The sequence below is a fragment of the Podarcis gaigeae genome (assembly GCF_964106915.1).
Source record: "Podarcis gaigeae genome assembly, chromosome: 6".
In the NCBI taxonomy this organism is placed as follows: Eukaryota; Metazoa; Chordata; class Lepidosauria; order Squamata; family Lacertidae; genus Podarcis; species Podarcis gaigeae.
This window is the reverse complement of record NC_139682.1, coordinates 90,370,759-90,395,792: the sequence shown is the minus strand read 5'-3', so window position 1 is coordinate 90,395,792 and position 25,034 is coordinate 90,370,759. Positions and strand designations below refer to the sequence as shown.

General features: G+C 44.0%; 1 protein-coding gene across 1 annotated transcript in view; it reads right to left on the bottom strand.

The window, feature by feature from the left end:
- PLA2G4A (phospholipase A2 group IVA) overlaps positions 1-25,034 on the bottom strand; it is an 87,551-nt gene that overhangs the window by 26,804 nt on the left and 35,713 nt on the right. Inside the window, exons 3-6 of the mRNA XM_083743855.1 lie at positions 14,604-14,685; positions 9,723-9,871; positions 5,259-5,372; positions 1,506-1,543 (exon numbers count right to left, since the gene is read on the bottom strand). Coding sequence (XP_083599981.1) covers positions 1,506-1,543; positions 5,259-5,372; positions 9,723-9,871; positions 14,604-14,685 — 383 coding nt within the window. The remainder of the gene's footprint in view (positions 1-1,505; positions 1,544-5,258; positions 5,373-9,722; positions 9,872-14,603; positions 14,686-25,034) is intronic.

Below are 25,034 nucleotides of genomic sequence, written 5' to 3'. Positions count from 1 at the left end.
CCTCAGCGCCTAGGACTTGCCGATCGAAAAGTCGGCGGTTCGAATCCCTGCGGCGGGGTGCGCTCCCGCTGCTCGGTCCCAGCGCCTGCCAACCTAGCAGTTCGAAAGCACCTCCGGGTGCAAGTAGATAAATAGGGACCGCTTACCAGCAGGAAGGTAAACGGCGTTTCCGTGTGCGGCTCTGGCTCGCCAGAGCAGCAATGTCACGCTGGCCATGTGACCCGGAAGTGTCTCCGGACAGCGCTGGCCCCTGGCCTCTTAAGTGAGATGGGCGGACAACCCCAGAGTCTGTCAAGACTGGCCCGTACGGGCAGGGGTACCTTTACCTTTACCTTTACCTTTAAAATTGCAAAAATGTATAAAACAAGTTCAAATTTGTGTTGGAAATGCAAAGAGAAGGAGGGTACTTTTTATCATGTGTGGTGGACATGTATACAGGTAAAGGCTTTATGGGAAATGATATATAATTAATTAAAGAAAATGTTTAATAATACATTTGTTAAGAAACCAGAAGCCCTTTCGTGAGGTATAATAGGTGAAGAGTTACCAAGAGAGGATAAAAGAGTTTTTATGTATGCAATGACAGCAGCGAAAATGCTACTAGCCCAGAGAAGGAAAGAAGGAAAAGTACCAACAAAAGAAGAATGGCAGACGAAACTGATGGAATAGGCAGAGATGGCGAAACTGGCAGGGAAGATCAGAAACCAGGAAGATCAAGGATTTTTTAAAGATCGGAGTAAAATTCTTAATTTATTTTTTAAAAACCCCACTGTAAACAGTTAAAATCATTGGCAGGGTTGTAATGACACTTGCAATGTGGAACTGACGATGATAACTAATGGCAATTATATGTCAGTGCTATTGTAAATTTTTATATGGGAGTGGCTGATAGTTGCTGATACTCTACTCTGCGATACCAAGAGACTTCATTTAGACTTTATTTTCTCAACACAAAGACAGTTCACCACCTTTAATCCTATTAAAATCAATGGGCCAAGAATATTTAACTGTGTTTAATTGTTCCCTCTGTGTTTTAGAAGAAGAAAAAACAGCAACCGCCATGAAAACTGGACATTTGCCCTTTAAACCTGAACTGTACGTTTGATGTCATATTCTGTGTTCTGCAGAAAGGTTATAGTCCAGCAGATTTCTAGGCTTTCTAGTTTTATGTACCCAAAATCTGCAACATTTTTAGAATATTGCAAATATTGCTTAGAATCTAGTATGGTACATTTGAATCCCACCAGTTTAAATAAGTGGGATAATTAAGCACATGTCAAATACCTCCTCTGAAGATTAATGGGGCTTGCTGGATAATAAGAACTTCCTACCTGATATTTTCAATGCTAAGTTAGTCTAACAGTTAGCTCTGCACAGTTAATTTTACAGCTTCACACTTAAATTTACAAAACATAGCAAAGCAACAACAACCAAAACCTCCTCTCAAAACCATACTGCTTTTGAAATCTCTAAATTTCTGTCTTTATTGCATCAAGATGACTTACCAAACTTCAAGAGATACCTCCAAAGTAACGGTAATGACCTAAACAAGACAAATTACAATAGGATCAGATTCTTGTGGGGTCTTTCTTTGCAGTTAAATGATAACCAACAACAAAAAAAGTAGTTTACTCAATGATGTAATTAATTAAGCTATGGAATGACAGAAACTTTTAGAAAGTACAGAACTTAAGAGGGCTACTAAGTAAAATTAAAAATAAAACCCTCATAGGATCAGACCCAAAGGTCCATCCTGTTTCTCACAGTGGCTAGACAGAGAATTCCAGCAAGTTTAAAGAAACAGACCAAAGCTTGTAGCTTGTCCATCGTTCAGCCTGGACACTGAGGTCCAGCTCTGAGGGCCTTCTGGTGGTTCCCTCACTGAGAGAAGTGAGGTTACAGGGAACCAGGCAGAAGGCCTTTTCGGTGGTGGCGCCTGCCCTGTGGAACGCCCTCCCATCAGATGCCAAGGAAATAAACAACTATCTGACTTTTAGAAGGCATCTGAAGGCAGCCCTGTTTAGGGAAGTTTTTAAGGTTTGATGTTTTGTCATGTTATTCTGTTGGAAGCCGCCCAGAGTGGCCGCCCGGCAGATGAGAAGGGTATAAATAATAAATTTATTATTATATTTATTATTATATTTGTTGTTGTTGTTGTTGTTGTTGTTGTATAAATAATAAATTTATTATTATATTTATTATTATAATTGTTGTTGTTGTTGTTGTTGTTGTTATTGTTACAATGCAGGAGTGGCCAGAGAAAAGGGGTGGCAGTGCATGTCATGTTTCCATTGGTGTGCATGTACAGCACTGAACTCCCTACAGCTCTTCAACTTTCCCGCCCTGGTGGCTTTGTGCTACTGAACTTTCCTGTCACCTGTTCCTAAAACCATCACCTGGTGTAGTGGCCTTCCAACTTTCAGGACAGTGCTTTAATCCTATGCTGCTGCAAAATACCCCCCTTAACTTCTACAATTCATCTGATTTTTACTATACAGTGGTACCTTGGTTCTCAAACTTAATCGGTGTAGAAAGTCCGTTCCAAAACCAAAATGTTCCAAAACCAAGGTGTACTTTCCCATAGAAAGTAATGCAAAACAGATTAATCCATTCCTGACTTTTAAAAACAACCCCTAAAACAGCAATTTAACATGAATTTTACTATCTAAAAGATAGTAAAGATATCTAAAAGAAGAGAGCCAGTATGGTGTAGTGGTTAAGAGCGGTGGACTTGTAATCTGGTGAACTGGGTTCAATTCCCCGCTCCTCCATATGCAGCTGCTGAGTGACCTTGGGCTAGTCACGCTTCTCTGAAGTCTCTCAGCCTCACTCACCTCACAGAGTGTTTGTTGTGGGGGAGGAAGGGAAAGGAGATTGTTAGCCACTTTGAGACTCCGTAGGGTAGTGATAAAGCAGGATATCAAATCCAAACCTCCTCCTCCTCCTCACGAGACCATTGATCCATAAAATGAAAGCAATAAACAGTGTACTGCAGTCACATAATCAATCCACCAGTAGCTGAACTGAGTTCCACACAGTCACAAAAACAAAACAAAAAAAGCTACAAAAACACAAAACAAACTGCAAAAACAGATAGACCTCAGCGTAACACTCAAAACGGAAGTGTGGCACTCAAAACGGAGCATGTTCAGCTTCCAGGTTTGCAGTGTTTGGGTTCCAAGCTGTTTTGAGTACCAAAGCGTTTGAGAACAAAGGCACCACTGTATCCATTTACTACTGTAAATACAGCACCACCTTAACTTACACCACCTTCTCTGCTCTTGTTGGGTCATTTGCTTGTTTGGTGCCTTTAAACAAGACACCCCCAAGGCAGTTTAAAGAAGAAAAGGTTGACTTCTTCCGCCTCGGGCAGCCAAGTATCTTGGACTGACTCCGTCCACAGCCTTCTTCCCTTTGTGGATAATCTTCCCCAGCTCCATCTGCTCCCAACTCCTTAAAAATATTTAGCACTAAGGAGACATAATTAGAGGCAAACCACAAACGAAAAGCCAGCCGACAGCTCCTCCCTTCCTGTGTGCTTAACTTAGATTCCCTTCCAGCTCTCTTTGCCAAGTTGTGAGCCAAATAAGCAGCCTGGCTCTAGGTCAATTGTTTCTCCCTGGGTGGCATGGATAAAGTCTTTTTTCTTCTTCTGGTCTGCCCAGCTCCTGAAAGCACCACATATATTGATGGTGCTGATCATAAAAATAAATATCGCCCTTCTCTCTTCCACGGACATTTTAGAAGTGTGCCTTCCCCCATATCAACCTTCTCAGTGGTGGTTATTAGGATGGCGGCTAACAGATTGAGGTTGAATCCTGACAAGACAGAAGTATTGTTTTGGGGGGACAGGGGGCAGGCAGGTATTGGGGGCTTCCTGGTACTGAATGGGGCAATTGTGCCCCTGAAGGGCCAGGTGTGCAGCCTGGGAGCCATTTTGGACTCACAGCTGTTCATGGAGGCGCAGGTCAATTCTGTGTCCAGAGCAGCTGCCTACCAGCTCCGTCTGATACACCGGCTGAGACCCTAGCTGCCCGCAGACTGTCTCGCAGGAGTGGTGCATGCTCTAGTTATCTCCCGCTTGGACTACTACAATGTGCTCTATGTGGGACTACCATTGAAGATGACTTGGAAACTACAACTAATCCAGAATGTGGCAGCTAGACTGGTTACTGGAAGTGGCCGCCGGGACTATATATATAAAGGATCTTCACTGGCTCCCAGTACGTTTCCGAGCACAATTCAAAGCATTGGTGCTGACCTTTGAAGCCCTAAATGGCCTCGGCCCAGTATACCTGAGGGAGTGTCTCCATCCCCATCGTTTAGCCCGAACACTGAGGTCCAGTGCCGAGGGCCTTCTGGCGGTTCTCTCACTGCGAGAAGTGAGGTTACAGGGAACCAGGCAGAGGGCCTTCTCGGTTGTGGCACCTGCCCTGTGGAACACCCTCCCATCAGGTGTCAAAGAAGTTACCAACTATCTGACATTTAGAAGACATCTGAAGGCAGCCCTGTTATATATATATATATATATATATATATATATATATATATATATAGTTGGAAGACGCCCAGACTGACTGGGGAAACCCAGCCAAATCCGCAGGAAATAAAAGTCTTCACCAAGGAAAATGGTAATATTACTAATAGTATAAAAAGTGTTGCAATTGCCTTGCCATTTCCCCAAGCTCTTTCTCTCCTGAGAAAACATTACCAAGCTAATCCAACGGCAAAAAGGATCTAGTTTTAATCATTTTTTAAAAATGCACATCATGCTCTTTTCCTATGACCAGCGCAGTTAATAACGTTGTCTCATTATACAAGTAAATCACAACAGCCTTGTAAGCCAAGTTACTATTGTTTGAAAGGGCCCTGCTTTATAGCATTCTTCACATCATACTAAATTCCACCATGATTAAAAAAGGATATCAATGTTTGACATGGCTACTTGGGATGCATTATATAAACGAACTGCTTCTTTACACTCATTGAATCAATGTATTTATATGTTTTGGGTTCTACTGCTGTCTCTTAACTTGTATTTTGCATTTGTTTCATTTTATAGTAGGCTGCTGTTAGTCCTACTGAAAGTTTGATTTTGAAGCTTATGAATTTCCACACTGGGACATTCAAGTGCGGAGCAGATTTGTAATACTTTAATAACTAGAGACACTCTTAGCCCTCCATAATACTGCACAATGCCAGTTTTGCCACCGACATCAATGGAACTGATCTTCTACCAGCGGAATTTAGAAACCTACTTTATTGATGATGAGTGAGACCTCTTTCTTCTCTCCCACTTTCAAAGAAGATATGGGGAACGTTGCTGTACCAATTGTCTCATCCATCACATAATTTGCATCCATAAGAGTGACCTGCAAAAGATAAACATTATTTTTTTTATTTTAAAAAACCACTTATTTGCCTTTATGATAACATTCATTAAAGGCAACATATTTGCCAAGCAATTATTAATACACCTTTGTCAGATATGGCAAAGCAGAGGGAACAGACTTGATATATCTAAGCATTTTCTTTTTCTTTTGTCATCCAACTGCCTTTCTCTACTGCCATTTCTGATGTACATTTTTTGATCCCATTCTCTATCTAGACTACTAGTATAGATATCTGGTTTCAGGGTAGCTTCCTGTTCCTCAGTATGAATGGGCAGACTCTGATAATGCACCAACCACCTATTTTTCAGTATATCTTGCCAGGAGTCTAGGACAGCTGCAAATTTGCCCACCTCATTCCTAAGCCATGATGGGTTATTTAAAAATACTAATGTAGAAAAAAATCAGAAATTAAGCAGGAAAAAGGAAAATTCAAGCATTTGTGTACATTAGTATACATTGGTGTACAACAAACAGAGCATGAATGAGGAAAATAAAATATTAAAATCTGGCAGAAATATGCACCACCAGTAGACAAAAACATTTTGAAATAGTGGGCAAAATGTGCCCAAAGACACATAATATTCTAACATCAGAGCAACCACATACTAGAATGAGGCATGGAAAGTATTCTGAGATCAAGACATGCATCTGGGGGCCAGTTCAAAAATGCAATATTATGATATGATTTTTAATCAGTTGGGTATTTAGTGTATTACTTGAGACTTGTGGGAATTGATTCCCTTGAAACAGTGTTGTAGTCTGAGGTGAATCTTATCTGTAATAGTCCATTCATGCATACAACTCACTACAGTGGTACTTTGGTTCTCGAATTTAATTCGTTCCAGAAGTCCATTCTACTCCCGCAATGGTTTGAAAACCAAGGCTTCCTGCCCTCAATCGGAAGCCATGTCCGACGTTCGGCTTCCAAAAAACATTCGCAAACACTCATTTCCGAGTTTGCGACTTTTGGGAGCCAATTTGTTCGACAACTAAGCCGTTCAACTACCAAGGTGCCACTGTGCTTGGTGCTGCAGCTATTAAAATAATTAACTCGCATATGTGTGCCAATGGTTGCATGGAGTATGACATTCCAACATCATAAAGATGTTGATCTATAGCCATTTCTTTACTTTTCCCTCCTATGCTCATTCTCATAGTGTAGAATGGAGATCATCATCAGTTGTTATTGTTGTTGTTGTTGTTGTTTAGTCGTGTCCGACACTTTGTGACCTCATGGACCAGAGCACGCCAGGCACTCCGGTCTTCCACTGCCTCCCGCAGTTTGGTCAAACTCCTGCTGGTAGCTTCGAGAACACTGTCCAACCATCTTGTCCTCTGTCATCCCCTTCTGCTTGTGCCCTCCATCTTTCCCAACATCAGGGTCTTTTCCAGGGAGTCTTCTCTTTTCATGAGGTGGCCAAAGTATTGGAGCCTCAGCTTCAGGAGATCATCAGTAAGTGGCCCCAAAGGCAGGGGAATGTAAAAGGAGATGCTAAACATATACATTACTCTAATGACCATATAATTTTGCAGAATTTTGTGTTATTATTTTGTAGTTAACACCAACTGAAGCGAACACTTAATCTCCACTTCAGTCTAGCCCCATACACCAGAGGCAGGAGAAAGTAAATGGCAGTTAAATTCAAGAGGTAAAGGAAACTTTGAATTTCATGAACTCTGGTAAGTATGCTCAGAAACATCATTTCCAACTACAAGGTTTTGCCTGCCACTTTTAAGCTCTTCTTGCTGTTAGATTTCCCCCTCTTCTTCTCAAAGGCCAGGTTTATTTGCTTGGGAATAAGGCTGGGGAGAGAATGAGACCAGTAGGAATGGCTGGCAAAGCCCATTTCCAGCTGGACCAAATTCAGAAGGGTCTGGGCCCAGCTCAGAATGGAGCGTTTCCATCTCTTTGAATCCTTATTTCAAATTTCCCCAGCTTTGCATTTCCCCCATTACTAGCTAGTTCATGGGTGTCATTGTTTCATTTGTCAAACTAACAACATTGGTTAACAAATTTACTTGAAAAATAGAATTTAAGCAGAGAAGGGTAGGCCTCCACAATGATACATTTCTAAGGACTGAATTACAAACTAAATTTAATACTGTGTACATTATAGAAATGTAAAGGGAAAGCACTTTTGCAAATGGCACTGCATTACTGTCAGATAAACACTCTTATCCAGCCTACACAACATTATTGGTTCTTTAGTGTTAGCTTTCAGAATTTTCGTCATGTGTTTCCACAAGCAGCTGAGCATGTCAATTTAAATTATTAAATCTATTACAATAAAAGCAGGTTTCTCAATGTTCCTTTTTAAAGCTGCCCAGTGGGGAATTATTTCAATTCACCCTAGTTATAGCAACAGAAATGAGCGAACTAGCTAGCCCCTTAAGAAAATTCCTTTCGATATTTTTTTCTGCCTCCGAGAATAAGGGAAGTTCACATAATGCGTACTAAGAACAGCATAAAGAGAAGTAAAAGAGGATGTTGCTGGAATGAAAGCCCCAATTTGGAACAGATATACTCATTTAAGCTTAGCACACATATACCATGCATGAGAGTATTGGATTTCCTTCTATCACAAACATCAGTAGGCCCCTTGCTACTACTCATAATGTCCTAGATAATGTGGTGAATGGATGTGGTTACACAGCGTTGAGGGAAGAGAACAACACTCAATTATGATCTCAGAGTTGCTCATTTCTTTACTCTTGTTTTGTTTGTTCCAGTTGCAGCATTAAAAAAAAAAAAAATTCAAAGGCTCAGTTCTGTTGAGATATGAAAGCTTTGCCTCACAAAGTTTCCTTATCTCATTTAAAGGTAAAGGTACCCCTCCCCGTACAGGCCAGTCGTGTCCGACTCTGGGGTTGCGCGCCCATCTCGCTTAAGAGGCCGGGGGCCAGCGCTGTCCGGAGACACTTCCGGGTCACGTGGCCAGCGTGACAAGCTGCATCTGGCGAGCCAGAACCACACACGGAAACGCCGTTTACCTTCCCGCTAGTAAACGGTCCCTATTTATCTACTTGCACCCGAGGGTGCTTTCGAACTGCTAGGTTGGCAGGCGCTGGGACCGAGCAACGGGAGCGCACCGCGCCGCGGGGATTCAAACCGCCGCCCTGACGATTGGCAAGTCCTAGGCGCTGAGGTTTTACCCACAGCGCTACCCGCGTCCCTCTTATCTTATTTACCCTGCCATTAAAGCCATTCTACAAATGGGAAACGAGGTCGTGAGAGACTTAGTTGCGCAGGGCAGGTCCTCAAATGACCTTCTCTTCTCCAAACCTCTCAAGAAGCCCACAGGTTGCTCTCTCTTCTCATACTGAGTGAGCCAGATCTCACCAAGGTGGGGGACTCCTGGCTGGGCTATATCACTTCAGACTGCTGGTCGGGATTCACATGTTCCTCCAAACAAATTAACTCCCTGACCATAGAAAACTCAATGTAAAGGGGAAGAGTTCAAGCCTAGCTTGATGTATTCATTTCCCACATGAAGCTATCTTTTGGGGGAAGAGTTCCATTATGTGAGCTCTCACCTGTAACCTGATGTAAAAAGGTAAAGGACTCCTGGATGGTTAAGTTCTGCCAAAAGCGACTATGGGATTGCGTCACTCATCTCGCTTTCAGGGCGAGGGAGCCGGTGTTTGTCCACAGACAGCTTTCTGGGTCATGAGGCCAGCATGACTGAACCGCTTCTGGCGCAACGGGACACCGTGATGGAAACCAGAGCACACAGAAGTACCGTTTACCTTCCAGCCACAGTAGTACCTAGTTATCTACTTGTACTGGTGTGCTTTTGGACTGCTAGGTTGGCAGGAGCTGGGACAGAGCAACGGGAGCTCACCCAGCCGCAGGGATTTGAACTGCCGACCTTCTGATCGGCAAGCCCAAGAGGCTCTGTGCTTTAGACCACAGCATTACCCACTACACTGCAAACATAGGTGTACCGTCTCTGTAGGAAATGTCTTAATGTAGTAATATTTTTGCTCACTTTTTGCTGAACTCCCCAGCCTGTAGCAATGTCCTTCTTCAGTCCCTTGTAAACTCAGGAAATTCATACCTAGAACACTGTGGACTGGAAGCTTGAGGGTTTTGCAAACACGTTGCCAATGCTACATTCTTCCTCCCTTTGTCAAACCATGCTTCCGGTCACCATTTTGCAAATTCAGCAAGAAAGATGAATAGACTTAAAAGAATGCAAACTTGTATAAATTATTCTGAATACTACAGTTTTCCTGAGGTAAGTTTAAATATCTTTGGAACAAACCAGCAAAAGATATAAGCAGCCCTGCACATATGACCCCCGGGGCCAATATAATGTGTGCTGGTACCTCCAAAACATTTTCCTGCTTGGGGTCCAAAATTATTTCGAAGGTTTCGTTCCACTCGGGGTTCACGTTGTTGTTGATGTGTGTCGTTCTCTTTCTGCTATCTGGGGCTGTTGGGATGAACAGTTCCACATAGGGGTCAGGAGTGTCCACTGAAATAAAACAAAGACACGCAGGAATCAGTAACAGACTCTTCAAAAACATGGAGGTAAATAGAACAGCCAATTGCACTCAATGGAATCTTCACCAACTGCACTTCCGTTTGTGTGTTTCTTCTGCACAGACATATGAAACCCTGGGCTGAACAGATGCTATTTTGCACAAATCGAGTTAAGGCCACAGCCCTGTGCCCAAGGGTGCTGGCTAGGGAGAGCTAAAATTTGGCAGAAGTCCTTACATTGGTGCATCTTCAATACACCTCCCACAATGGCCCTACACTAACAGGATTTGAAGCATAGAATGCAGTGTTGCCTGATCACCACTGCCAGTGAAAGGGCCAGAACACGCTGGCACGGAAAGAGTAGACTTAATGTCAAATATTTTGCTTGCTCAGAGCCCTCACTTTGCTCCTACAGTAGCACATCACATCAATAAAATATGTGAAACAAGTGCAGTAAAGGTAAAGGACCCCTGGACGGTTATGTCCAGTCAAAGGCGAATATGGGGTTGTGGCGCTCATCTCGCTTTCAGGCCGAGGGAGCCAGCATTTGTCCACAGACAGCTTTCCAGGTCATGTGGCCAGCAGGACTGAACCGCTTCTGGTGCAACGGGACACCGTGATGGAAACCAGAGCACATGGAAGTGCCATTTACCTTCCCACCACAGTGGTACCTATTTATCTACTTGCACTGGTGTGCTTTCAAACTGCTAGGTTGGCAGGAGCTGGGACAGAGCAACAGGAGCTCACCCCGTCGCGGGGATTCAAACCGCTGATCTTCTGATCGGCAAACCCAAGAGGCTCAGTGGTTTAGACCACAGCGTCACCTGCTGTGCAGGCACCTTTCATGCAAAGGTTCCACTCCAGGGGCAGCATGTATATGCAAAATGGTGCACAGATAAAAGCTGCCATCGGAAAGCTGGGGAAACCCCACATGGAGGACCTCCCTGCATCTTCACTGCCAGAGGAAGAAGAAACCTGGCTCCCTTGGCTCCAGATCTGCTGCAGCCTTTTCTTTCCCAGCCAGAACCCTCCTGAGGGCACAGCCACACTGGCCTTTTAATAACAGGTGTTATTTACTTAATATACCGCTTAATTGCCAACGTGTCTTCTAAGTGATTTAGAAATATAAAACCAATTACCTATATATATATATATATATAAACACACATAATTAAAATACGCAATAAAACAAGTCCATCAAAACATTAAGCTAAACCTCCAATAAAACAAGCCTATTAAAAGAGTTCAAAAATCATAATTGCTAATACGGCAATTAAAGCAGGAGGTTCAGGTCAGGAGATCAAAGGAATGCTCATCTGAGAAGCTGGTAGGATGTCAATGCATATTTTAGCAGGCAGACCATTTCACAACAGTAGTTGTTGTTGGTATTCATCTGTCTCGATAGACAATGGAATGTTGCCTCCAGGAGTGAAATAGAGCAACGTGTTTGGCACCAGCTTGGCTGCAGGAGTTGTGTGTCAAGACCCCGAAGCCACCCCCTCGTTGAGAAATAACACACACAAAGACACAGATATTAGGTTAATGTTATTGGGCAAATTTGGCCACAGCTTTATTGATTGCAGAATGTGAGCAGTATTGGCTTAGGCCCTGAATGGACCCGACTATATCTGACTCCTGCCCGATGCGCAGGAAGTCTGGTAAGGGTAAACCACAGGAAGGGGAAGCCCTGTCAATGCTCCCCCTGGTATTCCCATCGGGGTCATGCCATGGCCCTAGCCCCCAACCCGGGCTTTGGACAAGATCAACACCCCTGGATTCCTTTAACGGAATACCCTTAAGCTTGGAGGGGCAGGTGATGGCCACACCTTCCCTCCCCCACCACAACCCTAAGAAAGTTGTGAGGATTGCTACGCGGTAGGCGAAAACCAAATGGCCAAAATCCCTGCCAGGCCCCTCAACGGCGACCAACCAAGGTCCATAGCAAAGCCAGTGCCTAAACCTGCAAAATATGGAGGGAGGGTGATTGAGGAAGTGAGCCAAAGAGAAAGCCCTCCGGCTCGCACCTCCAGTTAAATGGTCCCAGCCATGCACCGCCCCCCCCGGCCAGTGGATTGGCTGGTCGGGCTCTGACATGGCTGGGATCCCCCAGGCAACAGGGGAATCAATGGCTTTCCACTTATTCAAGTGTGTAACCACGTCTATGATCTCAACCAAGTGACGGCCCCCTCAGGACTCCCCCTCTCACTGAGTTGGAAATACACACCTGACAGTCTGCCATTCCTGTTTCCCTCTCAGGAGTGAACCATTCTCCCAAAAATGGCAAAAGCAGTGACCCAAAAATGTCCACCCTCTGAGGTCACCCTGTCGGGGCAGTCCAACAGGCCTTGGTAGTATATAAGGCTAGCGAACAAGGAGCCTGAGACAGGCCAAATGTTTCCAGCATTCTCCACCTCCTTCTTCCCAGGGTTTTCCAGCAGGTGATAGGTAATGGTAAAGGTAAACGAACCCTGGACAGTTAAGTCCAGTCAAAGATGACTATGAGATTGCAGCGCTCATCTTGCTTTCAGGCTGAAGGAGCTGGTTTTTGTATACAGACAGCTTTGCTGGTCATGTGGCCAGCATGACTAAACTGCTTCTGGTGCAACAGAACACCATGTCAGAAACCAGAGCTCACAGAAATGCCATTTACCTTCCCGCCACAGCAGTACCTATTTATCTATTTGCACTGGTGTGCCTTCCAGTTGCTAGGTTGGCAGGAGCTGGGACAGAGCAACAGAAGCTCACCCTGTCACAGGGATTCGAACCGCCAACCTTCTGATCGGCAAGCCCAAGCTCAGTGCTTTAGACCACAGCGCCACCCGCATCCCATCACCAGCAGGTGATACCAGTAACCAGTCAAGGCAAAAGAGCCAGGGAGAACCAGTCAAGGCAAAAAAGCCAGGGAGAAGCTTTCAAACATACCCACCCTAGTTTCTTACCTTTATAATAAGTACCTACAGGACTTATAAAGATATCACTTTTCATCATAGTTATCATCTTGCACAAAATTTACTAATCCAGCTTTTGAGGTTGGTGAGACTCCAGTTACATCTGCAAATATTTGTAGGTGAGCAGCAACTTCACTTCAGCAGGTAGCCAAGACGTAATGGCAACTCTCAAGGATCTTTAGATGACTACTTTTTTCTCTTTGCAGAATTTTTTTTTGCAAAATGTGTCATCAAAGGTTGCCCTCAACACTTCCTTGGAACAGTATCACTGGCCTCCTTCACAATCATCAATAAAGTCCCGAGATTATCAACTACTGTACCGATATGAGAAACAAACTTGCCCCTCTGTGCAATCTGTAGGGCAAGAGACTCTCTCTCACCACGTGAGACTGCCCCACAGTGCTTTGTGACATATGAATATGTTGCCATTCACAAGCAATTAGTTTCATTCGAAGGAATATGAGACAGCGTTTGCCACCGAAACCCAAAGTATTGCATAAACCTCTGGCTCTGCCAATTCCAAAATTCCAAAAAAACATATATTCATATATGCAGGGAAGGAAGGAAAAATAGTTCAGAAACTAACAACAACAAACACAAGCACAGGGTTTCCTATGCACACAATTACTGTGAAAATTCATCAGTAGTAAAGTTAAGCAACGTGCCAAAATTTCAAAACTTCAGTCCCTGGTATTGTTGAGCAAGGGTGAGAATGCACAGGACAGAGAAGCACACTGATGCATTAAATGATCACACATTAATTTCTAAAGGGGGGATATAGCAGATGTCGTTGGCCACAACTGTCACCAGTCCAAGTCAGTATGGCCAATAGTCAAGGGTGATGGGAATTGTAGCCTGAAACATCCGAGAGGATGAGCAGTGGTCACCCCTATTCTAAGAGCTCATACTAGATTGCCTTTCAAACAAAAAGCACACTTTGGGCTTTACTTTCTGTTTTGCCATAAGGACTCAGCAGAATTTGCACACACCCCTTTCTTGACCACAGCTAACCTCTAAGTTTCAGTAAGTGAATTGCTGAATTCTAAGTCAGTCTAAGAAGAGTAAAGGAAGCAAACACACCAGTGGCGTAGCGTGGGGAGTGCATGGGGGGGCCAGCCGCACTGGGTGCAACTTCTGGGGGTTAGGGTTAGGGGGCACAAATCCACGGGTTGGGGGCGCAAATCCACGGGTTAGAGGGTGCAAATTACTTGCCTTGCCCCAGGTGCTGACAATCCACGCTACGCCACTGAAACACACTCATTGACTTTGCTGCTACAGTGATACCTCGGGTTACATACGCTTCAGGTTACATACGCTTCAGGTTACAGACTCTGCTAACCCAGAAATATTACCTCGGGTTAAGAACTTTGCTTCAGGATGAGAACAGAAATTGTGCAGCAGTGGCACAGTGGCAGCAGGAGGCCTCATTAGCTAAAGTGGTGCTTCAGGTTAAGAACAGTTCAGGTTAAGTACAGTCCTCCAGAACGAATTAAATTCTTAACCCAAGATACCACTGTACTGGGAAGTGTAAAATAACAAGTAAGCTTATCATTAAAAAAATAATAATACAGTCAACAAAAATGCTGTTTAAGGAACCCGCATTACCTTAGTCATTGATTCTAACTGACTGATTACAATTTAAAAGCCAGATAAAAGTAGCAAGTTTAAGATTAGACCCCTCTCATACGGGAAGAACCCAGCACGTGTAACTTGGAGCGCATGCACACACCAAAATATCCCACAGAGCAATAGGAACAAAGCTGAAGTGATACTTACGCATGTCGCCAAAAGACCCTTTGGTGACATTCTTGGCTTGCTTAATTGTCACGCTAAAGATGTGCGAATACTGGTGTTCCACCTGCATGCCAAAACAACAGCTGATATTAGGAAGGAAATGGAAGGCCACAGAGCGCATAAATCAAACAACCCTCTCCAACCCATTTTCAACTTGTCTAAGACACTCCCCAAGTTTGTTTTCCCAAAAGCAAATGAAGCACCCACTGGAAGACACAGCATCCTGAATCAGAAGTCTTCAGCTTTACTGAACATTGAGACTACATTGAGCGTAACCGACTAGAACTACTCCTACACAACTGCTCGTTCCCCTCTCCACCACACCTTTGTGTTTTTAATTTTTAGCGTCAATGAATTCAACACTCCTCCCCTCTAAGCACTGGTATTGCACAGACATTTCGTTAGTCATCAAAAAACACAGCAGGGGCTGAGGAAGCCCAGAGTTGTTTTATAGATGCCTTTAACTTTACCCTGTCCTTGTAATTCCCTCCTACGGGAAAGGTACAATTATACCTAAATACTATATTGCAGAAGGCATACCGTATGCCTATGTGCATGTGGAAATGGGTTTACATTCAGGATACTTGCATATACTAGAGCAGTTGTTTTCCAACTTTCTAACTTCACAGGATCCTTTCCACACTGGCCTGGCTCAGACCCCATGCTAAGCCACACAACGGCTTGCCAGGACCATGCAAATGTCCTTTCCTATCAAGACAGGCAGCTTTATTGACGCCACCAGTAACACTGTGTTCTGTGATGTAGTACCCCAACGTTTTGCCCTAACCTGTTAGGCCAGACTCTCTGCTTTACCCCAAATCACCTTCCAGTTTGGCTGTGCAATCAAGGCAGCTTTTGACATCAGCTGGAAGGGAAATTGGCTGGAAGGGAAATTGACTTCTGTTGCCTCTTCCAGGTCTCCTCTCTCAGTGGCTTTTGACACAGTGAGTTGCATTCTTGTATCAGCCCAACTATGAGTTTTAGCTGAGGGTGAAGTTCAGTATTGTGCCATCAGCGTTCTTTAACAACCAGGTTCCTTTCTAATAGCCCCAGGTTCCTCCTTGGACCCTGGCAAGATATATTCTGCAATTTTGTAGGACCAGGGCCGGATTTAAGTTTGATTAAGCTACTGAAGGGACACGGCTGGCACTGTGGTCTAAACCACTGAGCCTAGGACTTGCCAATCAGAAGGTCGGCGGTTCGAATCCCCACGACGGGGTGAGCTCCTGTTGCTCGGTCCCTGCTCCTGCCAACCTAGCAGTTCGAAAGCACATCAGAGGGCAAGTAGATAAATAAGTACCGCTCCGGCGGGAAGGTAAATGGCGTTTCCGTGCGCTACTCTGGTTCGCCAGAAGTGGCTTAGTCATGCTGGCCACATGACCCGGAAGCTGGACGCCGGCTCCCTCGGCCAATAAAGCGAGATGAGCGCCGCAACCCCAGAGTCAGCCACGACTGGACCTAATGGTCAGGGGTCCCTTTACCTTTAAGCTACTGAAGGTAATGGGGCCCTTTATATGTCCAGCTGTCCTTTGTCAACAACAAATTGCCGCTGTTTTTTGTGTTGAATATATGCTATATGGTAACTTATGGACCTAATAGGTATCTAAAGCCATTTGCACATAACAAAATATGTATTTTATCAAAGTAATTGTTGAACTGAAATACAATTAAGAAGAAGTTTATTAATAGTGAAATAATTACCAGTGATACATCATAGGAGCCTACACAACACAAAACACTGTTGCTGTATGTAGGTTTTATTTTATTTGTTTTTTATCTTATATTTTGGAAATGTACATCCAGTTGTTATTTTTTTCTTTAATTTTTTTGGGGGGGCCAAGAGAGTGGGGCCCTAAGCTATAGCTTGTTAGCTTATACGTAAATCCAGCACTGTGTAGGACCATACTGAATCTGCAATTAGGAGACCCTACACATTTGTGGAGTAGCTGTCCCCAACGTACTGAGGACACTCAACTTTATTGTCCTTTCAACAGCTAGTCTAGGAACAGATTTATTGGAGTGGGGAGCTGGTTGATAAGAGGAAAACATAATGAGGGTAAAAAACAAATAAATTAAAAGAAATGCTGCTCGGGAATTCCTGTTTTCCGATGGTATCTGCCCAGCTGACGCACCTCAAACACCATAAACAAGGTGGGGTTTTAACAATACAATGGCAGGGTTAACTTGACATTATTGTCAGAATATTAGTTTATTAACTAGCTTCGTTGCCTGGGGCAAGTAATGACCCTCTCCAGGAAGTAGGCAGAGAACCTTTTATAACAGGGAGGGGAGACCTCAGGCCGAAAACAGCCCCCCAGGTCTTTGTATCTGGCCCTCAAGAGTCCACCCAGAACTAGGTGGGAACATGAGGGAACACAACTTCAAGGCTGAAAAAGGTCCCCACTCCCGTTTCATGGAGTGAAAGTTGGTTCTTCTTCCTTCATGCCATCAACAGAAGCGAAAAATATCTGGCGGGGTGTAGGGTCCTTTGCTTCTAACCAGCAGGTACTGCGTGGCTAACAAGGTGCCAGCAAGCTTCCTTAGGGAAAGCACGATGATCTTGCTTCTCTTTATATAATCAGCACTTTTGTTCAAATGTATCCTTGGGGAGGAAGGACAGGAGAAAAGCTCCAAAAAAAACAAACAAACAGCATGTGAGTATAAAGCCACATTCATTCATGAAAACGTCTTTAAACAGATCAATAAATACTGTTTGGTTAAAAAGAGAAGATTCATACCTCAAAGGCCTGTCTAAACAATGTGCTTTGCAAAACAAAACAAAAAGTTTCAAAGAAGGGAGGGATGATTCCTCCCAAACCTCTATTGATAGAGCGTTCCCTAGTAAAAGCCAACCAAAGCTTTCTAGGCCTACTGGGAAAGCCCAGAGTTCGCCCTGACCGTTCCTACAGTGTCTGTGACAGGAATTCTAAGTCATGGTGCTGAAACTGAACGCATCATGTCCGCACCCCCATTTTCCTTCTACTTCCTTGGGAGCAGCAAGAAAGCTTAAGGAGCCGTTTAAGAAAGGGGGAAAGATTCGTTTCAACAGCTCCCTTCACAAAAGCACATTTCCTTCTTTGCACAGGGACAGAGAGAACTAAGGATAAAATAATTACTTATTAAAGGTAAAGGGACCCCTGACCATTAGGTCCAGTCGTGGCCGACTCTGGGGTTGCGGCGCTCATCTCGCTTTATTGGCCAAGGGAGCCGGCATACAGCTTCCGAGTCATGTGGCCAGCATGACTAAGCCTCTAGGGTTGCACGCTCATTTCGCTCTATAGGCCGAGGGAGCTGGCATTTCTCCGCAGACAGCTTCCGGGTCATGTGGCCAGCATGACTAAGCCGCATCTGGCGAACCAGAGCAGCGCACGGAAACACCGTTTACCTTCCCGCCGGAGCGGTCCCTATTTATCTACTTGCACTTTGACGTGCTTTTGAACTGGTAGGTTGGCAGGAGCAGGGATCGAGCAACGGGAGCTCACCCCGTTGGGGGGATTCGAACCACCGACCTTCTGATCGGCAAGCCCTAGGCTCTGTGGTTTAACCCACAGCGCCACCCCCGTCCCTCCCAATTACTTATTAATTGGTTATTAATGGCATTTATATATTGCCTTTCTGCACCAAAGGCAACCAAGGGCAGTTTACAATGCAAAGCATTAACACAAGCAAAAAAAGGTACAATTTTTTCCCAAGCTGGCCCTTCAGCGGCTTATGACACTAGCTCCCTGGCTACTGCTTTCCCTCAAGGCACCCAGGTCTTGAATGGCCCCAGGGAAAATGGCGGCTGGGGTTTCTCCAACTGTCTTCTCAGGCCACCAATGGGCTCCTTCAGGCACTGGTGGTTATGTGCTCCCTTCTCTTTGGGCTCTCCTCAGAAACACTTATGGTAGTTATATACTTGCATATATTAAGTATAATGATTACTTAGCATGCACGAATAGCACTTTATAGACCATTCAGAACACATACATTCCTTATAACTAATTTCCAAGGTAGGCCATTATGATTATTATCCTTATATTGAAGACCAACAGGAGAGAGGAGCAGAGGGCCAAAAGCACAGCTGTAAGGCGAGACTGTTCTGGCCAATTCTGACACAACTCCGAAGAAGAATGTGGTTTATGAGAGGGCCCTACTTCTATCAAATTGCTCAAAAGCCTAGAGAAACTACTGAGTCATTTGTCAGGGAAAGGCAGCCAATGTAACACCAATTATTAAAAAGGGATCCGGGGTAGGGGGGGATCCTGCAAAGTATAGGCCGGTTAACTTAACGCCCGTTCTGGAAGAACTGGTGGAAGCATTGTAGAAGGTGGAATTACCAAGCACATATAAGCCCAAGTCTTGCTGAGGGAGAACCAACATGGCCTCTGTGAGGGCAAGTCCTGTCTCACTAACTGCTGAGAGTTCTCTGAGTGTTAAACACCATATACAGTAGATAACAGAGGCGATCCTGTGTTGACCCTGTGTAGATGGGCCTTTGGTCTGATGTTTGCTTGTTTTTCAATGATTAAGATAGAAATAATTTTGCTGACACATCAGAAGGAAAGGAACCATTCATCACTGCACCTTACCAATAAATTTTGGAAAAGGCTAGCAGCTGTAAGCCCAGCACTATTGGGTTTTTGTGGATTACGTACTATTCGAGTACAGTGGTACCTCGGGTTAAGTACTTAATTCGTTCCAGAGGTCCGTTCTTAACCTGAAACTGTTCTTAACCTGAAGCACCACTTTAGCTAATGGGGCCTCCTGCTGCCGCCGCACCACCGGAGCATGATTTCTGTTCTCATCCTGAAGCAAAGTTCTTAAACTATTTCTGGGTTAGTGGAGTCTGTATCCTGAAGCGTATGTATCCTGAAGCGTCTGTATCCTGAGGTTCCACTGTACTGAGATACTCCCCTTGCCTGACATTACTGGCCATAGCATTGTTGCACAACTGAAGAATACAGTGGTACCTTGGGTTACAGACGCTTCAGGTTACAGACTCCACTAACCCAGAAATTGTACCTCGGGTTAAGAACTTTGCTTCAGGATGAGAACAGAAATCGTGCGGCGGCGGCAGGAGGCCCCATTAGCTAAACTGGTGCTTCAGTTTCAGGTTTCAGGTTTCAGGTTAAGAACGGACCTCCAGAACGGATTAAGTTCTTAATCCATATTTGATTACTTCGGCTTTTCAGAAGAGCTTGGACCAACCATGCAACCCAGCTTATGGCAGTAGAATTTCAGCCATTCTGAACATCTTACAACTTTTTGCCACATTACCTGTTGGAATTTCAAGCCCTTCTCACGAGAAGCTGGCAGCAGTCCAGGCACCCGGCTTGAATTCCTGTTGACCTCCCTGGCTGCATTCCCCAGCAGACGCAGGCAAGGTCTCGATCGGCGATTCTTCTCAAACGTGAGAAGAACACACCCCTCTTTCCTGCCTCCCCCCAGGCAGGGGAAAGAGATAGACAGAAACATATTTACATGCTTTTATTTCTGTCTTTGCAGCGTTACAGAAAACATGACTGCTCTCTCCATACTCCAGCAGTGTTGATCAAAAGCTTCCTGTACATCCTGTACAGCTCATATTACACTCTGAGGTAATTCCGGTGCTGCACACTGTGAAATGACTGCCCCTCTGTTCCCACAGCAGCCCCAACATTCCCATCATGTTTACACTTCAAGCTAGGACTTTGCAGCTGCATTGCTTCATTATCGTAACATTACCACCAGCCCTCACTAAGCACAAACTGTAAGGCAGAGAGAATTGCCCACATATTGCTATTTTAAGTGACAACTCAATACAATCAATAGCTGCTGACTATAGCTCAACAGAACTGCTAATAGGGTGAGAAATCACAACACTCATTCAAATCCTAAAGAAGGAACTCATTGCAAAATGGACTGTCTGGAAAGTGTTGCTACGTCAGATTACCAAGCTAACAGAAGCTATAAACATTTCTATAATGGGCAGAATTCAGTGTGAACTACCACAGGAGACAGTTTATATATTAAATTTGATGAAGAAAAGACATTGCATACTTCAGGTACCATACAAAGGTAATACAAATAATCCAGAATGTATTCTGTTGAGACCGAACATGGAACTGTGTAAGAGATGCTGATGACTACTTCTCCCTGCTTCTGAAAACATTCACTTATCAAATGCAGTACTATTTGATAAGTTCATCTATGAAGTCTTTTGTACGTACTCAAGACTTCACTTGACTGACAACAATGGAAGATATCACTCAATCTAGATTTCAGGAAGACTTCAAGATTCAAAGTTCTTGCCTAGCTTCCTGACTGGTGTGTACTCATGAGGGGAAGGGCTATAGCTCAGTAGAAGAACACAACATGGATCAATCATCTCACTCCGAATAAGCTTTCTATGTTTATATGTCATCCAAACCTTCCATGAACATTCTACTTCTCGTTTTAATCATATCACTTTTCCTCCTGCACAGGCTTCCTTTTTCTCAGCCTGTTTATCTTAAGCTTATTCTTTTGGTCTACTATAAATATTTAATCCTGTTACTCCCATTTATTGTCTTAGGAAATAAAAAACATGTTGTTGTTTTTAAAAAAGACAGAGTTAGAGCACAATCCTATCACACACAAAAACCCAACACACACACATTTATGCCAGGGTTAGGCAGAGGAAAATGCAACCATTCACCCCTACAGTGGCATGTGTCCTGCAGGCTTATGCTTCTGTTGCAAATAAGATTTAGATAAATACAGGTTCTGCTGAATGGTAACTGTCAATTTTCCTACAGCTATACTACATAATTAAACTCAGAGAGGATAAACTCAGAGACCTCAACATTACTCTGGAACTGAAAATATCTTCTCCCCAGTCTTTCCAGATAGCAGTTGTTGCACAAAAGGAAAGGGGAGTGTTTGAGTGTGCATAAACAACATCATTTTCTTCCAGCCTGCATTCATTTATCCATACACCATCCTGGTTCTCTACTCACACTAACCTACCGTATTTTTCGCTCTATAGGACGCACGTTTTCCCCTCCAAAATTTAAGGGGAAATGTGTGTGCGTCCTATGGAGAGAATGAAGGCTCCTTGGCTTCAGCGATAGCAACATGAAGCCTCTGAAGCACAGAGGGAGCGCTCCTTTCGCTGCTTTCGTGTTGCTTTAGCTGAAGCCTGGAGAGCAAGAGGGGTCGGTGCGTACCGACCCCTCTCGCTCTCCAGGCTTCAGGGATAGCCGCCTGAAGCCTCCGAAGCGCAGCGGGAGCTCCCACTGTGCTCCGGAGGGTTCGGGTTCGGGTTCCTTTTGCTGAAGCCGGGAGAGAAAGAGTCTCCCAGCTTCAGCAGAGAGGGAGAGCTGCGCAGCGCCCCTTCAGCGAAGAGGGAGGAGAAATGGAAAGGGCTCCGTTTCTCCTGCCACTTCGCTGCAAGGGCACTGAGCAGAGAGGGGGATTTTTTTCTTGTTCTCCCCCTCTAAAACAAGGTGCATCCTATGGTTGGGTGCATCCTATAGAGCGAAAAATACGGTATATGGATTTGGAGACTATGCCTCACCCATCTGCATGCACAGAGTGAGGAAAACCTACCGTTGTAAAAAAAAATATTTGCATAAGAGTGGTTACATTTATTTATGTATTTTAAAAATGTTAAAAGCTTTGCTCTAGAACCAAAAAGGTTCCCAGTGTTCCTTAGACAGTAACAGTTAAGACATCCCTGACTGCAGGCTCACATCCTAAAAGACAAAACACAAAAGGGAAAAGGTCTGGAGAAGGAAGAGGATGACAAGCAAACCAATTCTTACATTTGTTTTTAATAATGAGTAGCTTGAATGGAAACAGGCAGGGAGAAAGGGAGCCAATCAGAGCTGGTCTGTCAAGGCAGCCAATTGAGTGGCCCGAAAGTTCTCTCTCCCCTTCACTCCAGCCAACTGGAACAGTTGCTAATAGGTGACAGCTGAGGGTTGGAGGAGCCAAAAGGAGCTGATTTATCAGCTAAACTGATGGATTGGTGGTATTGGTAAAATCATTTTTTTGTTATAATTTTTATTAAATTTCTGTTTTACATTTTAGAATATTCACTTAAACATCCTCAAAATATCAGTGACTTCCCTTCCTCTCTTTCCATGGTTCATTTTGCACAACATAAATCCCTGCATATTATTTTATATAAACTAAATCATTCAGTATTCCATTATAACATCCATCAAATCTTATTTACACTGTTGAATTCATCTTAACGCTGCCCACGTTTTCAGATATACATAATTTTCCTCCATATATTCCATAAACCTTTTCCAATCTTCTCTAAATGTATGTTCTTCTTGTTCTCTTATTCTATACCTTAGGTCTGCAAGCTGCTCATATTCCATCAGTCTAAGTTGCCATTCTTCTTTAGTTGGGACTTTGCTTGTTTTCCATTTTGGGGCTAACAAAACACGAACTGTAGTAGTAAAATCAGCCCTTTGCATGCAGATAATAAGATGGTTGTTTTTTTTTAAAAAAAGGATTCCTATCCTTTTTATGTCCCAGCTGTAAATCGGGCGTGTGACAATTTCTAAAACAATTGCAGAGGTTTGCTTCATTTGCAACAAAATGTAGGCCTAAGGAGCTGCGAGGGACCATAATGAAAACAGAACTCACTGAAATTTCTGCCTTTTAATGCTATTTGGCAGTGGTGACCAGGACTGTATTTCATAGTAGTTGGTTGTTGTTACCATGTAAAGCTTTAGCTATTTTGTATTATGTGTTTGGTATTCTGACGCGGGTGACGCTGTGGTCTAAACCACAGAGCCTAGGGCTTGCCAACAGAAGGTTGGCGGTTCAAATCCCCGCGATGGGGTGAGCGCCTGCTCCTGCCAACCTAGCAGTTTGAAAGCACATCAAAGTGCAAGTAGATAAATAGGTACCACTCCAGCGGGAAGGTAAACGTCGTTTCCGTGCGCTGCTCTGGTTCGCCAGAAGCGGCTTAGTCATGCTGGCCGCATGACCCGGAAGCTGTACGTCGGCTCCCTCGGCCAGTAAAGCGAGATGAGCGCCGCAATCCGAGTCATCTGCGACTGGACCTAATGGTCAGGGGTCCCTTTAACTTTACCTTTTATCCTGACTCCGGCTACCTGGCGTCAGTCATTTGCTTATTTGTTTCATTTCACAACATTTATTTACCACTCGATTGAAAGAAAACCTCAGAAAAGAATAAGACAATAAGCTGCTTCTGCAGCACAGTAGACAGTGCTGGATCTGGAAGTCATTGGAAATGTTTGAGCACACTGTAAATCTTTCAGATATTCAAATATGCCAAGTGACCCTTTTCATCCAGGAGGTGGCAGGAGTAGCTAACCTCATCCTCTTACAGAAAAGATGCAAGCCATTGCGCAGGATTACTACTACGTGACAACCTGCAACAGGATAACCCTCTAATATGATCATGTTCGTCCTCTATTCCTCACTCACAAACAAACAAACAAACATGCGCACATTAGACTGCCATTGGTAAAGCCACAGAGTGGTGAAATACGCACTTTTACAGCCTCTTTGCAGCAGACTCACCAAAAAGGATGTGACTATATGTGGAGGGAAACCCAAAGCCACAGAGATGATAAAAGGATCACTTCAAGGAAGCACAGAAAAGTATTTTTAACACCCCAGTAGTTTAGCATTATGATGAATAATCCGGCAGCTACCTCTGAACAGACGCTGCTTTCTTTTCCTGCTACCAACTATTTACAGAGAATCTGGATATACTACAGCTAATATTTTCATACAGTTCTCCGGAGAATAAGAACCCACGTGTTAATTTCAGCAAAGGTACACCTGCATTTAAGGGTGCAATTACTAATTTTCACAGTAAAAAAGTTAAAATGCATTTGTCCATAATGATTTGAACCGAAGCAAACAGAACTCAAACTGAACCATTTTGCCTTAACTAAAAATTAATAATCCATAAACAATTGTTGATTTGCACTACTATTGCCCAGCCCATTGAGTAAAGGACAGAGGGAGAGCCTTAGATACTCAAGGACTGTCCGCTAAATTTCTAATTATTTATTGGTTTTTGACCAATTAACTCAGCTGGCCTCCCTCCCAATCTTAAGCAGAGTTTCCTGATCAAGTCTGTAAAATGACGTCTGAACGATATAGAGTTGTAAAGGCCACAGAAAAATTAGGGGGTGGGGGAAGAGACATTTTCCAGAAAAAAGCTTTCTGTGACGTGCAGAAAGAATATTTTAAAGCCCCTGTCTAGTTTACAGGGCTCTGGGAATATAATGTGACGCCTTTGCAGAACCTCCTGCAAGATTTCGCAAGATTTCTGCAATCTTGTAAGATCTTGTGAGAGGTTCTCCAGAGGCCTCGCATGACTTTCCCAGAGCCGGTAAGCAAGGCAAAGGGGGCTTAAAAAGCTACCCACCTTGTATGAGGAGAGGAAGTCCCACTCAGCACTGGCTGTGGTCA